Source organism: Lathamus discolor, chromosome 2 (assembly GCF_037157495.1).
Source record: "Lathamus discolor isolate bLatDis1 chromosome 2, bLatDis1.hap1, whole genome shotgun sequence".
Taxonomy (NCBI): domain Eukaryota; kingdom Metazoa; phylum Chordata; class Aves; order Psittaciformes; family Psittacidae; genus Lathamus; species Lathamus discolor.
In genome coordinates this window covers 14,041,196-14,059,802 of record NC_088885.1, presented here as the reverse complement: position 1 = coordinate 14,059,802, position 18,607 = coordinate 14,041,196, and the positions used below count along the sequence as shown (strand labels likewise).

Genomic DNA, 18,607 nt, shown 5'->3' with positions numbered 1-18,607 from the left:
TGGGGAACAGGAGCAGTGATCCCACAGAAGGGGACTTACTCTGTAGTCAAATACTGCTGGAGCAAAGGCTCGGTGCTGGGGAGCAGCAGAGCTCCATATCCCTGTGCCTCCCCTGTATGGGAATGGGGGTGAGCTCCAATATCACTTTAAGTTCTGCTATAACCCACGCCAGTTTTTGCTTGGAAAAACACATCGTTCAGTCTGAAATTTCCCAGGCTTATCCTCTAGCTTGATGGTTAGCTTTAGGGAATCTCAGTAAGATCAGATAGAACATCTTTTCATTTAATAAAGACTGAAAAGGAGGGTAAATGTACATATCCAGAGGCTGCTTCTAACCAGCCTTGTATAAGACTCAGATCATAAATAAAATTGACCTGGCAGAGTGGTAAATAAATACTGGACCTTTTCTTTCCATATTACTATGACTAGACCAAATTGTTGGCTTTTAGATGGATGTGTGCCCATTTACTTCACTGGGGAGATAGGTCCATGGTTGGTAATATGATTTGGTGAGAGATACCACAAGATTAAGCCGTGAAAGAAATCTGGCCAAACTAGATCTCTACCAGTGCCCTTTTCCTTTTCCTTTTCCTTTTCCTTTTTCCTTTTTCCTTTTTCTTTTCCTTTTCCTTTTTCCTTTTCCTTTTCCTTTTCCTTTCGGTGGAGAAATGGATGATGTTGGGGGAAGGTAGGAATGGGTGTGGAGCAGATTGCTTCTGTGTGGCTACTAAGGTACTATGCTACTAAAGGGTGTGCATAAGAAATACATATACTCTAGGAGGTGAGGGGAAAAAGGTAGTGATCTTGTTAACCCAATGACTAGTCTGTTTTAGATATCTGTGAATGCATGAGTCCAAAATTCTCTCACACTCTCTCTAAAGAGAAAAGTGGTAACAGAGAGCCCTTTTAGTATTTCATTTCTTATAAGACTGCCAGGAAGCTCTTTGAATAGTTCTGTCTGTTTTTAGCACCTGATATTTGAATCTGTAACCAGGGCATTGAGTTCAAACACAACTTGAACTGTTTTCAAAGGCTTATCCAGCCTTACAACATGACACAGTCATTGCTCCAAAACCTCTTTCATTAAATCAGCCTCTCTTTCTCCCAATTAGGGTAAAATCCTGAACAGGAAAGGATGCTGTCCTATTTGCACTGAAAGTAAGTTCTTTCTTTGCATTCTTTGAATTCTTTTTTATTCTTTCAGGGAAAATAAATACAGTAGAAATATGTTTGTTTTTCTGCCTTCATTTTAGAGGTGACTAAAGGGCAGGTGATTATTGCTGGTGACAGATTTTGCCTCCTATAAATCTGTAAATTTAAGGTAAAATGCCTGGGTATTTTATTTTATTTTTTTTCCAAATGACACCCTTTTGGTCAAATCTGAGGTGCTGCTTTTTTAAGGATATAGTTGGCCTGTGAAATTTGTAGGTAATAAAATAAGCAAATGAATAGAGTTGTAACTTTTAGGACTGGGTGCCTTTTATACTTGTATAATAGCCCAGCTATGTGTATGTATAATCCAACACCTTTGCAGATGATTTGTGAGAGTGAAAGAAAGGTGTGCAGAAATCTGAGACACAGTCTGGGGCAGCAGTGGAAAGTACAATAGAAAGCTAATCTTGTGTTTGTATGATGTTTAGCCTCAACCATGACCTTTTTATCCCTTTTCACTTCAGGAATGATCATCTTATGATATCACTTGTGTTCTCTCCTAGTCAGCAAAGCACTTAGACAAATACTTATTTTTAAGCTTGTCCCATTTAAGTCAACAGGGAGACCTGTCTTCACTGAAGTTAACAGAATACAATTATGTATTTCCTTCAGGACATGTTTAAGTACTTTTCCAAATAGGGACATACTGCTAAAATGGGATTTCATGACTTATAGGAAGACTGCTGAAAGAAGGAACAGGTTTTTAAGGAGAGTATTTCCTATTCTTCTGGCTAAAATCAGATTGGATTTGCTGATCAACTCAATTCTGGATGCTCTTGAATTGCACGAATTCCATATGCTAAATACCTGTTTTTCCACTCTACAGCTGAATTATGTTGAAATGTGTAACTTGCGATAAAATAAACTTAGCTTGCAAGTCTTCAGTATCAAAACAAAATTCAATACAAGTGGCAACCTCAGAAACACTTGAAATAATACTAAGCAGAGGGAGAAATGAAAGGGGATTCAACTGACCAGCAGCTGATTTCATGTTAGCTCAGTTTCTGGGGAGGAGAAATTCGTACAGACCTCTGCTTGAACATGGCATGTCATTAATGTCATGAATTTATTGATCTCTGTCTTGCTTCTCTCTGTTCTTATGTTTCAGTCTTATTTAACCTTTCTCATATTCTTTTGTAACGTGAGAGTGGGAGGAAAATAATGGGGCCAGCCATTCCCTCACAACATTGAAGACCCTTATGCTGTAAGGGGTTAAAAGGAAGACAGTGACTTCTTCCCTTGATAATATAAGTGAATGGTCATGGCTATAAGACATGTGAAATTAAGGGCAGGCTGCTGTTGCTTGTCCTCCTGCCATGAAGATCTGTAAAGAGCTTGGCTTCATCTTCCCGCTGTAGGTACCCTTCTAGGTACTGGCAGACTGTTAGGTCTCCCAGGAGCCTTCAGGATAACCAGCTGGCTAGACATGAGGCTGGGAGGCTCATTGCACTGTCCCACAGTGGCACGCTTCTCTGTTGCACATGAAACAGAGAGGTCCTCTTTTTGGAGAGGTGTCTCACTGGGGACCCATTTAGTATTTGGATGCAAGTTGATGCTGAGCTGATTCTAAGCTACTGTGATGAAAAAGCCATTCCCAGCTTTTATCAGATAATGTAATCAAAGAGCTTAAATACCCATTGTCATACAGCAGTGGTGGCTACCACTAACTGTTTTAACATCGATGTTTTAACAGTTGCCATTTGAAGGGAAATAATTCCACATTTGTGCTAGAACTGCTGTAAATCTCATCAGAAGACAGGCAGAAGGCATAAGGATTTCAGTGATGATCTCGGATAATAATTAGAAACTTTGCTAATTCAGCCAGTTTCTGTTGAGATAAGATGTATATGCGCAGCCCTTTCCCTCAGCCACCCACTCATGTTGATCCTCTCTCCACATATTAACACACCAAACATTTCTGGCGGTCCAGCAGATATTAATTTTCCAAAGTAAAAACAACATAGGGAGGTACAAGAACATACTGTACACAGGAGAGCTTTGAGTGCAGTTTAAATGCAGCCAATTTCTGTGAAGTGGGTAAAAAACAGTCACGTTGTTAAAGCATACACTTTAAACTGAAAAAAAGAACCCTAAAAAAATAAAAAGATTATTTTCAAAGCAGGTTGTTACAGAGAGAAAAAGTACCTCGTCTCCTAAAGGGCTGGAGAGTCTCTTTTGTCTACTGTTGCCCAAATTAACTATGGTTAGTTTTGGCATGTTGCTGTTTAAGGTCCATGGCTGGCATACAGTTATCACTAATTAAACACAGTGGTCATACCAGTGGAAAATTCAACAGTTTAGTTTATGCTGCTGTAAAAATGTAATGAAATGTACTCTTTTGGGCTTGATTTAGAGAAATCACCACTGACGTCAATTCCATAAATTAGTAATCCTATGTTAGACCGAGGTCATTTTCATATTAAAAAAAGAAAACACTAAACCTGAGTTCCAATAACATGAACAGACTGCTCTCAACTCCAGACAAAGATGGGAATTTGCAGGGGAAGTTAAATCTTTGTTCTTGACAAAGAAGAATTGATAGATCTTGTTGGAATTACAGCATGCAGTACGAAAGCTTCCTCCTGCAACCATATAGATATATTTTACTCATGATCAATAATCTTAACACTGTCTTACCTAAGACATTGTGAGGCTTTATGGATGAAGTTCTTCCCAAGTGGACTGCAGTCATCTAAGTCTAGCAGTGCATTGAATTTGTAGTAAAGGCCTCTTCTGAGGTAGAAAATGTCATTTGTCACAAATCATTCTGCAGCTCTTTTACTTGACGAAATGACCAATGGAGCTAAACCAAACTCAAGGGCACTTGCATCCAGCCTTAGCAGTTAGGTCCTTTCACCTGGTCCTGCATCTTTTTTATGTGTTTTTATAGAAATAAATATTCTTCAAAGCAAAAAAAAAAAAAAAAAAAAATCCCAACAAAACCAACAATAAGGTTGGGTTATGCATTGTAGGTACCTGTGAGAGCAGGGAGTGGGACTAAAGGACAGCATAGGCCCATCCTAGTTCTGTTTCTTGTGTTATTTCCTTGCCCTGGAGATATCCATCAACAAAAAGATTGCAATTGTTTATTCATCCTGGAACGCTGTTCATGATTTACCTTTTCAGCCATTTCAGCTGTGATGGTGTACTGTATAAATATGTATTTTGACAAATTGGAATAGCTATTTTATTTATTAAATAGACCATAAAGACTCCTGTGGAGTTTTTGACACCACACCTTGTAATGTGTATTATATCAAGCTGCACTATGCAGCAGTTATGAGGAAAGTACTCTCTGGCTATGCATTTTTTACGGAAAAGCTAATGAAATTCTATTATGCGTGTTCTGTACCTAGTTTTCAAAAGTTAATAATGTGTTCTGTTTGATTTAGGGCTTAATTCAGCACATGGGCTAATTGCATTCAAAGTTTCATTTTATTTTCAAAAAGCTGGGACCTTTTTGAGTTATAGATGTGCAACCAGAACACCCTTAACTGGTAAACTTGTATTTTTTCCTCCCTTTCCTTACTTAGAAAGTGTCCAAACCAATTTCAGTTATAATTTAAAGCATATTTTTCTTGGCCACTCTTAACTACCTACAAGCCCAGAAGAGTGTGACCAGACATCTGGACATCTTGGACTTCAATTGACTGCTCTGATCTCCTGAAAAAAAAATAAAACAAGCCATTCCATGAGCACCAGAGCTAACAGAACCTGGTTTCCTATGGATTTGTGTCCTATTTCCTTTATATCCCAACAAATAATAAACCCAGCTAGAGACAATATATCCTGTGGCTGCTCTGGAGCTACAAGTGTGCTAATTGCCCAGCCAATATGCTTATGCTCTCTGGCTGGTCAGGATGTGTGTGCTGACTGTCTGTCTGGCCTGCACCATGCAGTATATATATCTCCTCTTTCTAGAAAGGCTAAATACCATCGCGGGGGGGGGGGGGGGGGGGGGGAGGGGGGATTGGGTGGAAGACAGAGAGGTACATTTTGGCAGTCAATTCTTTCAATAAGTGGTTCTTACCTTTACTGAGCATCCTACTTATTAGAAATTAGTTGTTTAGGCTTTTATCCCTCCGTGTTGGCCAAAACAGGTCATGATTTCATAAAGTTTTTTGGGAAATGCTAAAATGTTCTTTTCCTTGCTGTTGGTTTTTTTTCAGCTTCCTTTTTTCCTTTTTTTTTGTACAGATAAATGTGCTTTCCAAACCGGTCTCCTTTGCCCACAGTTACCTTCCCTGTTACCTTTTCTAATGAAAGTTACTATTTCATTTGAATTGGGTGCATGATTTGTAATGCAAGGAAAGCGTGCCAGTAGTTCTACAGTATTCAGTTTAGCACCTAAATACTATTATTATTAGTTTGTAAGTAAGCTGCAAAGCCTTAGGGCGGGAGCTGAGCAAACTGCATGAATCACAGATGTAGTTTACGATTGTCAAATGTAAAAGCGTGAAGTCCATATTTAGTTGCTTAAAAAACAAATGTGAAAACTGCTGAGCTCCCAGAAGTGTTTATGAAAGCCAGGAGTTTGGAATAGTAATTTGGGAGCCTAAATGTAGGATTTCCAAAAGAGGTTCAGAGGTGTTTGTAGCCAGCTCCCAATAATGTTTAATCGGAGCTGAGTGCATAAGGTGCTTTGAAAATCACAGCATTCTGAACATAGATCTGAGGCCCTCCTTTGAAAAATCTGTTATTCAGGGGCAGAGTGGGAAGGGGTGTATTTGCCTTCATGTGCATGTGTAGATGAGCAAATGAAGTCATAAAAGAGCATCAATGCCAGGTTCAAAACAAGAAAGAGGCAATGATTCTTCATGCATTTTGCCCAAGGATGTTGTGGCTCCTAAAAACAGTTTTGGGTTCAAGGGGAGACTGAATAAGTTCACAGAAAAGAAGTCTATCAAAGGTTACTAAATAAAGAGAAGCTGTGTCTAGCTCAGGAAGTCACTAAGCTAAACATAGGTAGAGGCTGCAGAGTCTTAAGGGGAAGTATCATATGTAATTGCCCTTTTCTAACTCTGCCCTAGACAGATGATAGATACAAGGAGTATCCACAAAAAGCTGGGAACAGTTTCCTGTAGGGAAAAAAGGGAAGGATCTTCACTCATGACCCTGTGCCTTGTTAGCACAAGCTACTAAAATTCATACTCCAGCTTTGGGGAACGTACCTTTGGTGATGAAGCACTCTCCATCCATTATGTCCCAACAGAGGAGCAAGTCACACATGCTCCTGACTAGAGAATGGGTGCTTACAATAGATTCCAGAACCAGCCAAGCAGAAAGACTGGTTTGTTTCAGAAGGGAAAAAAAAAGAAAGAAAAAATAATAAAGCAAACCATAAAACATGATGTGATTGAAACTCTCCCAAAAGGAAATAAACATCAATCCAAAGCCTAAAAATGGCAGGAACTCCTTTCATGTTGCTTGTCTTGTTACACCCTGTATTTAAGGTTTATTTCTAGGCCAACCAGTTCTTCTTCCTGGCAGTGCCTGAGTTATCACACACACTCTTGCAGAGTGTGGATTTTTTGTTTTCATTTTAAAGTCACAATTTTAGCAAACCTTTCAAGAATGTTTTACACAGTGATATCAGAGAATCAATTATTCAGGCTGGTTTTAGGTAGATTTTCCCTCCTCCATTTCCTTGGTTATTAAAGAAAACAGCGAAATTTGGATCAGACATTCAGCTCTCTGGTCCAAAATACATTCTTTTTTATTTTAACTGCAGTGCATCAAGTTGACATATGATGTGACACGATGTAACATAACATAAACCAACATTACTCTGCATAACACATTAGAAATTAAAAACAAATATTTCCTTTGGATCCCATTGGTACTATCAGTTTTACTTGCACATCTCTAAATTATGTTTGCTCCTCTCATGTCTCGCCTTTTAGCCCCTTGCTTAGGTGAAGAAGCAGCCTCCCCCTCCTGATAAGTTAGTTAATAACGTGTGTAACATGTTCTTGGCCTGTAGAAATGCAGACAAAAACTAGTTCTCTGCTCTGAAATCTTCAGTGATCTTGGGGCTGGGTTTTTTTGCTGATAAGTTGTCATGTCTAAAGAAAAACTAAAGCCTGAAAAAATGAAATAAAATCTGAGCAGGTAATAAAATGTATCTTCATATTCATTGTACAGATAATTATTTGATATAAGGAAATCAGAAACATATGAGTATGATTTAGTAATTGTGAAGTCAGATGTTCTCCATATAAAATCTATGGATTCTTTTCCCATAGTTTTATGGACTTTGGGAAACAGTTCTTGATATTCTCATTGGTATCAATGAGGAAAATGAGACTCATTTACTCATGGTTTAAAAGCACACTTGTATCTAAGTGCCTTGGTTTTCAGGCTCTGCTTAAAGTTCATTGGGACTGATTTCCAGAGGTCTTGGTGAGATGTGGTTCATTTTGACTTCTAATGGAGCTGTCAACATTATGTCCTTGAGAAATTGAAACTTTTAGTCCCTAGTTTGCAGGCATAGCGGAGAAGCATAATAACGATGCTGAGAATAGTTACTGGCTTAGCTAAAGAAGCGTGCATGTGGTAAGTTAGGGGTGAAGTGCGAATTTCCCAGGCATCAGCTCTGTGATGGTACTGAGGGACAGTGATGGCAGTGAGGGACACTGAGGTGAGACTTTAGGAAGACCTAACTTGCCGTCAGGGCAGCCAAGCACTGCAACTGGTTTCTGGAGGAGGCTGCCGAGTTGCTGTTACTACTGCTATTTAAGAGCAGGTTGGATAAACGTGTGCCAGGAATAAATAGGTACAGGTGATTCTGCATTGCTGCTGGAGAAGGGAAAGGTAATTTCTCCAGGGGTCCCCTTCAGCCCCATTTTCTGTGTCTCCATGTAGGTATCCTTGGATGCTCTTTAACTAGAACTAGAAAAATGTGCCTGAAGCATCATAGCTTCTTCAGCATAGCATTCTGCCTAGGCTGAAAAGCCACAATGAGGAATGTGTATTGCATAGTCACAGCTGCATTGCACTCCACTGAAGGAATTCCCTGCCTCTTTTCCATATCATCTGTGTCTCCTTTTCTGTAGGTTTGAATCTGCTATTAATGGGATCTTTATTTTTTTTTCAGTGAACAAAATTTTTTTTTTTTGTTAGATGTTATTCACATTATTGAGTCCAGTTTTGTTACTGCACAAAGTCATCCCCCTAAAGCAGGCATCATCTTTCAAAAGCAGCCTCAGACCATGGGTATCCAGCTGGCAATAGCAGTGTGCATTTCTCTGCCTTTTGAGACTCCTTCTTCCAGGAACAGCAGCAAGGAGATGTGGTTAGGACCTATTGTTATGCCAGAAGGCTGCAATGCAAATAAATTTGCTGCTCTCTTTGATTGTGAGGCAGTTCAGTCAATTGTTGGGTAACTGTAGGGTAACTCAGCATCGTTGACATGAGCGTGGAAATGTTCTGCTTTTAAGCTGTGGCTTCTCCGACCAGTGTATGGATGCAAACATCAATACGAAATCTCCTACTTTGCATGATGCAAATGATTGGTAGACATGCCAGCCCCTAAATAGGCATTGCATCATGTTAGTCACATAATACAGACTTTTCGTTGGTAGCATGGTGACAATAACTACTACAAGTCAGTTGTGTATAAACAACACCTATGATAGCAGAATAAAGTTGCTGTTTCTACAGATAATGTGGAGAAAATACATAAATGAACAATACAGTTTACAAATGTACATTTTTTATCAGTGTGCCTATATAAAATATGGACAGTACCAGGTCCTGGTGAAGTGGTCTGATGGCTTTTAATTTCATGGGATCATCTCTGCCTTACTGGGACATAAAGAATTAGCCTCAAAAATACACATGTGATGTTTTGAATTCTGCTTCTATTAGTGGATTGGGCTTTGCTCCCACAATACGGCTTAAGGGTGGGAGCTCATCCCAGGGGAATTTAACTGTCTGAGAGGAATGACTGTAGTCTCGGATACTTGTTTGTGCTTCCAGAGCTGGCTGCAAAGAGAAAGGCTCCTCCAGAGAATAACTCCCCATGTGTTAAAAGAGATGTATAAAGCTGGTGAGATGAAAGACTTTTTAGGCATGTCTTTTCCTCTTTCATTGAGAGGGAATCACTTAGACTAGACATTTCATGTCTGGAAAACTGAAGGTTAGGTGGGAAGGCTCCCATCACACATCTCCAGAGACCTATGGTCTCTGCAAACTAGGGCTGTGCCTGGTTTGGTATCATGAGTGTGGCTTGTATTTTCCAGAAATGAAATAAAGTAAAATATTTCACAGACTTTGTAATAACGTAAACTGTTTAGGTGATACATGATGTTCAAGGGACAAATGTATAGGTTGGAAGATGTGTCTTTGGCTCCTAGCTGCAGGTTAGCCTTCCTATGCTGCCCCAAGAATCAATTGGCCTTTGGTTCCCACTCACTTTGGGAAAGACGTCTACTAAAGCCATGAAGCCTCCCTTTTTCAAACATATATATTCCTAGTGGGCATCAGCCCAATGTGCCCTGTAGGACAGATAGATTAGGTGAGAGCAGCGTCCTCTAAGTTCTTATCAACTGCTTTTCTCAGACTTGGATTGATCCTGATACGGCGCTTTTGTTTCTCACTCACCTGCAGAGCCTGGCGTTTGCACTGTATTTGGAGACCCTCACTACAACACTTTTGATGGACGGACATTTAACTTTCAGGGAACATGTCAGTACGTTTTGACGAAAGACTGCTCCTCCTCTGCCTCGCCCTTTCAGGTGCTGGTAAAAAACGATGCCCGTCGGACCCGTTCTTTCTCCTGGACAAAGTCAGTGGACCTTGTGTTGGGCAGAAGCACTATCAGCCTCCAGCAGCACCTCACAGTGAAGTGGAATGGGACCCGCATCTCCCTACCTTGCGAGACACCACAATTTCAGATCGATCTGGATGGTTATTTGTTGAAAGTGACAACCAAAGCAGGTAGGGCAAGTGTGTGTGTGTGTGTTTTCCCTGAAGAACTTCTCAAGTGCAACGTGAACAGCAGTCAGTAAAAAAAGCATGATACCAAAGCCACTCTATCACTCCCCCTTCTCAAATGGACATGGGAGAGAAAATACCACAAAAGTCTTGTGGGTCAAGATAAGGACAGGAAGAGATCGTTCACCTTCTTACAGTGTTTAGGTTGGATGGGACCTTCAAAGGTCATCTAGTTCAACCCCCCTGCAATGAGTAGGTATAGGATATGTTATCCCGGAGATGCTACCACCATCGCTGATGGGCTCAGCTTTGGCCAGAGGTGGGTCTGTCTTGGAGCTGGCTGGCATAGACTCTATCATACATAGAGGAAGCTTCTAGCAGCTTCTCACAGAAGCCATCCTTATAGCCCCCTCTGCTACCAAAACCTTGCCATGCAAACTCAATACACAGGGTCATCGACTGATACTTAAAGGTGAGAGCAGAGAGGAGATCAGTTCTTAAACATACCGTTCATGGTTTTATCCAGTTGTAGCAACGTAGCTTACAGTCTAAGACAGCAATTATATAAAATCATAGTTTCTAATGGCTAGAATGAGTTTAAGTTGTCAAATTATGAGAATATTTCACTGTGGCTACCCAGCAAAATGGAGGCCCTGTTGGAAAACCATAGCTTTATTTGCTGTTCAGTGCCATCGTGTTGGGCTTGCTCTGTGCTCAAGTAAGAGTTTGTCTGCAAGGAATAGAGTCCAAAGCACCAGAAGCAAAAGGAAATCAGAAGCTTCAGAGAATCTGGTGCTTTATTTATGGAAACACGGAAGGGAGATGCAGACACTCAGGTCTTTTGAGTCCTAGAAAATGCATTAACTGTCAAAAAGCTGAACCAAAGGACTTACATTTGTTTTGATAAAACTATTCTGAAACTATAGTATCCTTGCATAGATGAATCCTAAGGGGAAGTTTAAAATGTTCTCATTAGCATGTGTTAGGTACTACTGTAGTCCTGGGAGATTTCACGCACACAGTGAAGTACTGTTTCAGTGAGAATACCATTTACTGTTAATTCAATTAAATGCCATGTGAAAGCAGTGAAACCAATCTTTCTTATGGAGTGATATGGTCACAGGCGTGACGCATAGTCATACTCATTATCTAGCATCACTTTTTTTGCAAGGGGGGACACTAAGCACCCACTGTTGAGCTGAGAATTTAGACACCTGTTTATATAGCCCCTGGAAATGTAAGTCTGCATAATGTGGATCCCAGCTCTGGGCTCATTCCTCAAAGTGGCAATGCAGATTTTTGTGGCTGTCTGTAAAATGCACACAAGTTGACCATTATTCACAACTTCTAATTAAAAGCATCTTGAGGGTTTCTCTTTGCAGCCAGCTGAACGCTATGAATTCTGGCTATGTGGAATTCATTAGCCAACCACAGGCCAAAGCAAGGTTTTCCACTGAAGATGAATGACAGCTAATCCTGCTGCTATTCCATTTGTCTCTGGTGCAAGCTTAATAAATGACTGTACACCACCTTGTCCATGTGTTGGCAGAGGGAGTGCAAACATGGCATATGACAACACACCAAACAGTGTGTAATCAATGCAGATTATAGCCTAAATAATTCCTCCCCTTGGCAGAGCAGGATCAGGTTTCTCTTGCTGAATGCAGCACAATGGGCCAATTCCTCTTTTTCTTAGCACGTAAGGCCTGGAAAGCAGTAGAACAGCATGGCTCCATTCTGCTGGGAGAGGGCAAGCGGCAGAGAGGAGGAATATGCTCTGTAGAACTGGTTTAAGGACTAATTTTTTGTTCTACAGGAAATTATGAGTGCTGGAGGGGGAAAAATGGAGAATTTTCTGTTTCAGAATGAAATACGGATTTTAAGACGATATGCTTTCCCATGGTAGGGTGAAAAAAGGGATGAGGGGAGCAGAAGTAATGAAAAATAAACAAAACCATTGCACTACAAGCAAAATTCAAAGTAAAATTGGGCTGGGAAGTGCAGGGTCTGGTGCTTAAAGCTCAGCCAGCATTCCCACGGCTTTTGGTTTCCCTTCTGGAGAGCTGGGAGCTGAGCCCTGGATGAAACAGGGGAGCCCAAAGTTTCAGGAAGCCTTGTGGTCCCTGGCTACAGAGTCATCTGCATGCAGGGTTGTCCTGGAGTTGCGTACCCTCAGAGTCCAGGTTTCCAGGCAGCCCACCAGGCGAGCTGGCAGGAAACCAGCTTGGAGCCTTGCCTGTGCTGTGTTGGAAGTTCATTGAATCTGATATGTCTCCCTGAAGCATTTCAGTTCTGTCGAATTGGCATTTTCTAGTGAAAACCTGTTTTGTTGCTGAATTCCTCACCAGCTGTAGCCCTGGATGCCATGCAGCAGTTATTCTGGCACCCTGTACTTGCAGGTACTTTGTCATGGGTGTGATTGGATGGTGGTGCATCTTGTGTAAAATCTGTGTACTAAAAACATGAGAGAGCGGAGGTCAGAGGGCTGGTGTTACTTATCTGTCTCTCTAGTGCAGGAGCAGTTTTTGTTGTTTCTGTGTTGATCTTTTTCCTGAAGCTTCTTTGCTGAGGTTTTCTGTACCGCTTTGGCACTAAATCCTTAGGGACGAGTGGTCTGCCAGTTCTTGAGGATGCCTTTACCATGAAAAATCAGGCAGAACAATTGATGGGAGTTCCCAGCATGGGGAACTCAGTGTGTGATGTGCATAAATCCAGAAGGATTTTTTTTTAAATGCAGTAGAGCACATAGTGTGCCAAGTTAAGAAATCAAGTAACAAGTTGGTTAAGCATCCGTCAAAGAATGGGGAAAATTGGAAAACCTTAAAAAGTAACTCAGAGAATATCCCTTTTCTGCATATCCCCAGATGGGACAGATGCTGCATCCTTTGGCTTCACATCTCTTGGATACTGATTCTTGTCCAAGTGAATGGGAAACTCATCCATTTTGAGGCGGGGGGAAGGAAAGGATTTATAAGCACGAATAAACTCTTCCAAACAATTTCTTTCTGCCAACGAGACCATTTCAGGCATTGTTCCGTACCGTAGTCCCGCCTGTCACAGCTCTTGTTGGTTTACAGAAACCAACCGAACTTTCTGCTTGTGACCAAACAAAAAGGCACACTCTGCACAGTGCCATAAGGGTCTGTCAAAATTATAATGCGTGTAGGAGTAAATACCCTTCCTCATTACTGCAAAAGGAAATAAGCTTCATTATGGACAGAAACTTTCAGGCTGTTGATCAAAGCTAGAAATTACCTTGTGATCTAAGCAATTACAGTAGAATATACAATACCCAGCTAGAGGCAAGGGCATCCTTTTGTCATAGTTCAACTGTGAATCTCTTAAATCAAATTCCGTAATTCTCTAAATTCCGTAATTCTCTAATCTAAAAATGTGTATTTTTTGTATGCTGAGATGAAAAGTGATGAATTTCTTTTATTCTTATCTGCATATTGATTGCTCACAGAGCAACATGTAACAAAGTAGATTAACAGCTCTCACAGAGTACACATGGATCTTCAGGATAATTTTATAGTTAACCTTTCATAATGAAGGTGGTGGGTTTCACTGAAAGTAAGTCTTGGCTTGAGAAAAAAGAGAAGTTGTAAAGGGAAATTTAAGATATAATCCTTAGCTGGTCTTAAAGTCAACAGCTTCTGAGGGAGCTCACTTGGGGAAGAAGTGGAACACTGCATTAAAAACTGGAGTTATTTTCTGAAGAGAACTAAGAATTTGGATCTTGATGCTTCAAGCTTTGTGAAAGTTCATATGATTCTCAAGTCTGAAGAAATCTTAGTTTATAAGTTAATGGAAGCTTTTTATAAAAGCCAGCACAACAGTATTAATCTGGTGTCTGCAAATCAAGCTGTGCTTTGTTTTGTTCAGTGTTCTCAGAAGCAAAGACAGCTGGAATTTGAATTTGTCCAGCAATGATAATGTATGAAGCAGCTTAAAAGGCAGCTTTCCTCCGTGCCACTGTGCTGGCCTCATTAACAACTGTAGTCTTGCACAATTTCTCAGTTGGCTGGGTGTAAAGTGCCTTTGGAAGAGGACACAGTGGCTCTAACAGTTGGACTTGATGATCTTAAAGGTCTTTTTAAACCTAAACGAGTCTGTCAAAGCTTGGTTTATTGGATAAATTGAAACTGCTTTCAGTAATAGTCAGCTCAGGACATATTTATCCTATGGTTGATAACCTATAGTGATAAGAAAATAGGTTGCAATAGACTATAGTGATTAGTGGTACAGAATTACCTGAACGTCCTTGCTGGGTACGTTTTTCCCCAAACCCTTGGTGACATGGTGTAAACTATACAAGCATCAAGATAAGATGAACCAATGGCCAAGAACCCTTTCTATAGCCATAATTGCCATTTGAGCCTAACCCTGTTACTCAGCAGCATGGATAGAATTATCATAGGAGACAATGGGATGTGTTGCTAAAGGAAGGATTCCAGCTTTGAACTGAGTCACTGGTATTATAATTACTTACATGAGGACAGGACAGGGTCTGGCTGGATCACATAGTGGCAAGCACTGATTTACAAGAGGAAAGGGTGGTGCTAAGCCAGCCCACACAGTAAATGTAGAAAGCTGGAGCAAAGCTCTGGTCCTGCACCACAGGGTGATGCTGTTTGGTATTCTTAGTCAGGGAGGGAGAAGAGGGTAAAATCTGTATTATCCTCTTTAGAAGCAGATTCATGTGTTTATCCTTAAGTAATTGCTGCACACAGATACTTTATGGGAATAAATTAACAGCAAAATGATTTGTTATCTTCAGGTGCAGCATTAACTGCACAGGTATGAAGTAGCATTCATCAGACATTGGAAATAATTAAAAGAAAGTCTGGTTTGGGTAGAAGTTAAGCAGCATTGATTCTTGGTGGTGTTTTTGTTCCGTATGATACTAAAATTGCTTTCCCTTATGAGATACTGTCCTGGGTTGAGCAGCAGCAGTCATTTTTCTCCTTCTTAGGAGCTAGTACAGTGCTGTGTTTTGATCTTTTGGCCTTGGAACAGTGGTGATAACGCCGATGTTTTCAGTTGCTGCTCGAATGTTTGGTCTGGCCAAGGACTTTGTGAGCCTCATGCTCTGCCAGGGAGGAGGGGAGGCTGGGAGGAAGCACAGACAGGACACCTGACCCAAACTAGCCAAAGAGGTATTCCATACCACAGCACGTCATGCCCAGGATGTAACTTGGGGTGACCCGGAAGGGTTGAGACTGCAGGGTTGGAGAAGGTATCGGTCGGTGCTTGGCTGGGGGGAGTGGGGCGAGTTATTGATCGGCTGGTATTGAGGTGTTGTATTCTTTCCTCGTTATTTCCTTTAGCATCATTATTACTGGTGGTAGCAGTAGTGATTTGTGTTATACCTTAGTTACTAAACTGTTCTTATCTCAGCCCGTGGGATTTGCATTCTTTTCGATTCTCCTCTCCGTCCCTCCAGGAGCAGGGGGAGGGCAAGAAGTGGGGGGAGTGAGTGAACGAGGTTTGTGGTTGGGTTTAAACCACGACAGATACGTATTTACTCCTCAAAGGATGGAATTCATTGAATTGAGAGTCACCCAGGTAAATACTAGAAGTTTAGGTTCCACCTGATGTCTGGGCTCTCTAAATTATCACTGGAAACAGAGGGGCATTCAGAAGTTTTTTTTATTCCCTCTATATTAGACACCCACATTTTGACCCTGAGCTGCCTGTTTCTCTCCATCAGAGTGCTCAGACAGCTGACTTGAGCTAGATACCTAGCTTTTAGGTGGGTACAGACAGATAAAATGTGTTTCACCTGCAGAAACCAATTTTTGAGGTACTAGAAGTGCAAAAGCCTACTGTAAAACAGACTGTAGCAGAGCATTTACATCTCACCCATGAGGTGAAGGTTAGATATTTAACATCATTCCTTAGTGTTGCTGACTGAGGAAGACAGCTTCAAAAGGTTGGTAATTAGCACCTTTTGAATAAACAGTTTGAATTGAGTTCAGAATGCCTTCTTACTACAGTTTTATCCTCTGACATATCGCTGTGGTCCACTTTTTAACTCTCTTCACCCACACACAATAAGGTGCTTATATTGGAACAGTTATATTCCAGCCCTAATCATTCTATGATTCTGTGATTCTATATTCACTCAAATGAGCAATCAGTGTCAGCTTTGCAGGCAAGAAAAGGGTGTTTTCCATAAGCTGGTCACTGGTGGAGTCTCATGGGACATGGGCACCTTTGTATGTCCGTGTCCTCTGCAGTGGGTTACAACGGCTGAAATTCTGGGCCTCCTGCGAAATCCGGTAGAAATTTGTCCTAGCAAATTCCATTTGCAGAATTTTGCAAGAGCCCTCTTTCCATGTTGAGAGGAGTTCTGCCTTGGCTCCACTTTTTTTTAGGATAACCCCACTCATTAGCAAGAAGGAACAAAAATAAACAGAGGCAGGCATGAGAGTAGTGTAATTGAATGTGATTTAAGAAACACTACAGTTGCCAGAGGCACTTACTGGGAGGTATGTAGAAACCTAACAGCATTATCAGAATGAAGCCAATGGCATTGTTTAGGTTCCCATGAACACTGTTTCACAAACACAAGGCATTGTTTGTTATCCTCAATTTCTTCTTATTTTCTTTTTTTGTGTGTGTGTGTGCGTGTGTGTGTGTGTGTATGTTTTTTTGTCTCATCTCTTTATCAGGCTTGGAAATCTCATGGGATGGAGACAGCTTTGTGGAAGTCATGGCTGCGCCTCATCTGAAGGGCAAACTCTGTGGTCTGTGTGGCAACTACAATGGGCATAAGCGAGATGACCTGATCGGGGGGGACGGGAACTTTAAGTTCGATGTGGATGATTTTGCTGAGTCCTGGCGTGTGGAATCCAATGAGTTCTGCAGCCGCCCACAGAGAAAACCTCTGCCCGAGCTCTGTCATGGGACGGTCAGGGTGAAACTCCGAGCCCATCGGGAATGCCAGAAACTCAAAGCATGGGAGTTCCAAAGCTGTCATTCAACGGTGGATTATACCACATTTTACCGGTAAGTGTGGCTTGCTGTGAAAGGAGATGGTAAGTTACTGTGCGAGGAGCAAAACCACACAGCTGGCCCCCTTTCGGTAGCATTTGAGCACATGATTTGAACTGCTTTTGCTGTGAATTAATATACAGGCCTAGAGTTACATTATGATGAGCTTTTCTGAGTCAGGAATCAGGAGAAGATGACCCTCAGCTAATAAAGACCTGAGCAGTCAGTACTGAGAAGGGCAGGCAGGCTTGTGATCAGCTAGAGAAAAAGTACTTTTGGAGAGTGAGGAGAGAAGAGGAAGAGACTTCAAGTCATTTCAAAGTCAGCTGTGAAGTTGAGGCTGATGTTAATTGCTATTGCTTGTGGTCCAGAGAAGTGTGTCTTCCCAGAAGCACTTTTGAAATGACTTCATTAAAGGAGGGATATGAAATATTACTAGTGCCTCTTGGATGGTGTAGTTTGTGAGTTGGGAATTTGCAAGGAGAGAGTTAACTGAAAGTTCAGTGCATGCCCATCCTGCCCTGGGAGCAAAGGAAGACAGACGAGGATCTAGAAGCCTTGTCTGAGTGAATTATTCAAGTTTTTTATTTTTTAAATGCTTCCAATCTAAACCACAGAGACATCGTTTCTGTTCTTTAATTGGAATGAGTTTATTTGCCCCTCACGTAGTGAATAAAATTGGCTTTTCTTCTGATTGCCTGACATAAAAAGATAAAAGTAAAGCCAAGTCACATTTGTATGGTGGCAGATGGAGCTGCCTGATCTCTGCTCTCCCAGCTTTCCCCACTTGTGCACATCTGTTGAACTGTTGGGCTTATTAGGAAAAGCTTTCTAAAATGACTCCATTTCCCTTATGAATTGCCTTTCCTCTTCTTTTATAATGAGACAGAAAGACTTTTATCTAGCCCAGCAGAATATGTCTGGGACTAGGAAATGCTAGAAGACACACAGCTTGGCTTGTAGTCTATGTGCTTCTGCATTTAGTTTACTAGAGTGTATCCCTGTGTTAGCAGCCTGGCAAATAGTGAAGATTATATTGTGTGCAGGTTATAATACTTTATCTTTTCCAATGGCTGGAGGCACAGCAGAGAGCACTAGAGATGCTAACACACACACAGAAGGTCTGTTGAATACATTTCAGCAACATTCCCATCTCACTTCCATCGTCCTCTAAAGGTAAGTGATGACAATGCAAATGGAAAACAGACACAGAGAGATTTGTTTCATTTTGCAGTGGATTTTTTGTCCCTTTTTAAAAGTAGCTAGTGATTAATTTAGTGCAATACACTTCCTGACACCACAGTGGAAAATGATTTATATTTTGGCTACAGCAGCCAAAAAAAAAAAATCTTTACATGCTTGCATGCAGCATTTCTGTTCCTTAAGAATGATGTATTCTATTTGTCCTGGGAAGACAATGAAATCAAGCAAATATTTAATTTGATTATATTCTTTTGTA

At 41.0% G+C, this 18,607-nt stretch overlaps 1 protein-coding gene across 8 annotated transcripts in view; it reads left to right on the top strand.

Moving 5' to 3' along the window:
* The window catches only part of BMPER (BMP binding endothelial regulator), a 148,284-nt gene that overhangs the window by 87,367 nt on the left and 42,310 nt on the right, over nucleotides 1-18,607 (top strand). For 7 of the 8 annotated variants that reach the window (XM_065665810.1, XM_065665809.1, XM_065665812.1 and 4 more), the window contains 3 exons: nucleotides 1,113-1,158; nucleotides 9,823-10,152; nucleotides 16,827-17,163. In XM_065665810.1, coding sequence (XP_065521882.1) covers nucleotides 1,113-1,158; nucleotides 9,823-10,152; nucleotides 16,827-17,163 — 713 coding nt within the window. The remainder of the gene's footprint in view (nucleotides 1-1,112; nucleotides 1,159-9,822; nucleotides 10,153-16,826; nucleotides 17,164-18,607) is intronic. The other variant, XM_065665813.1, reaches the window with a different exon arrangement.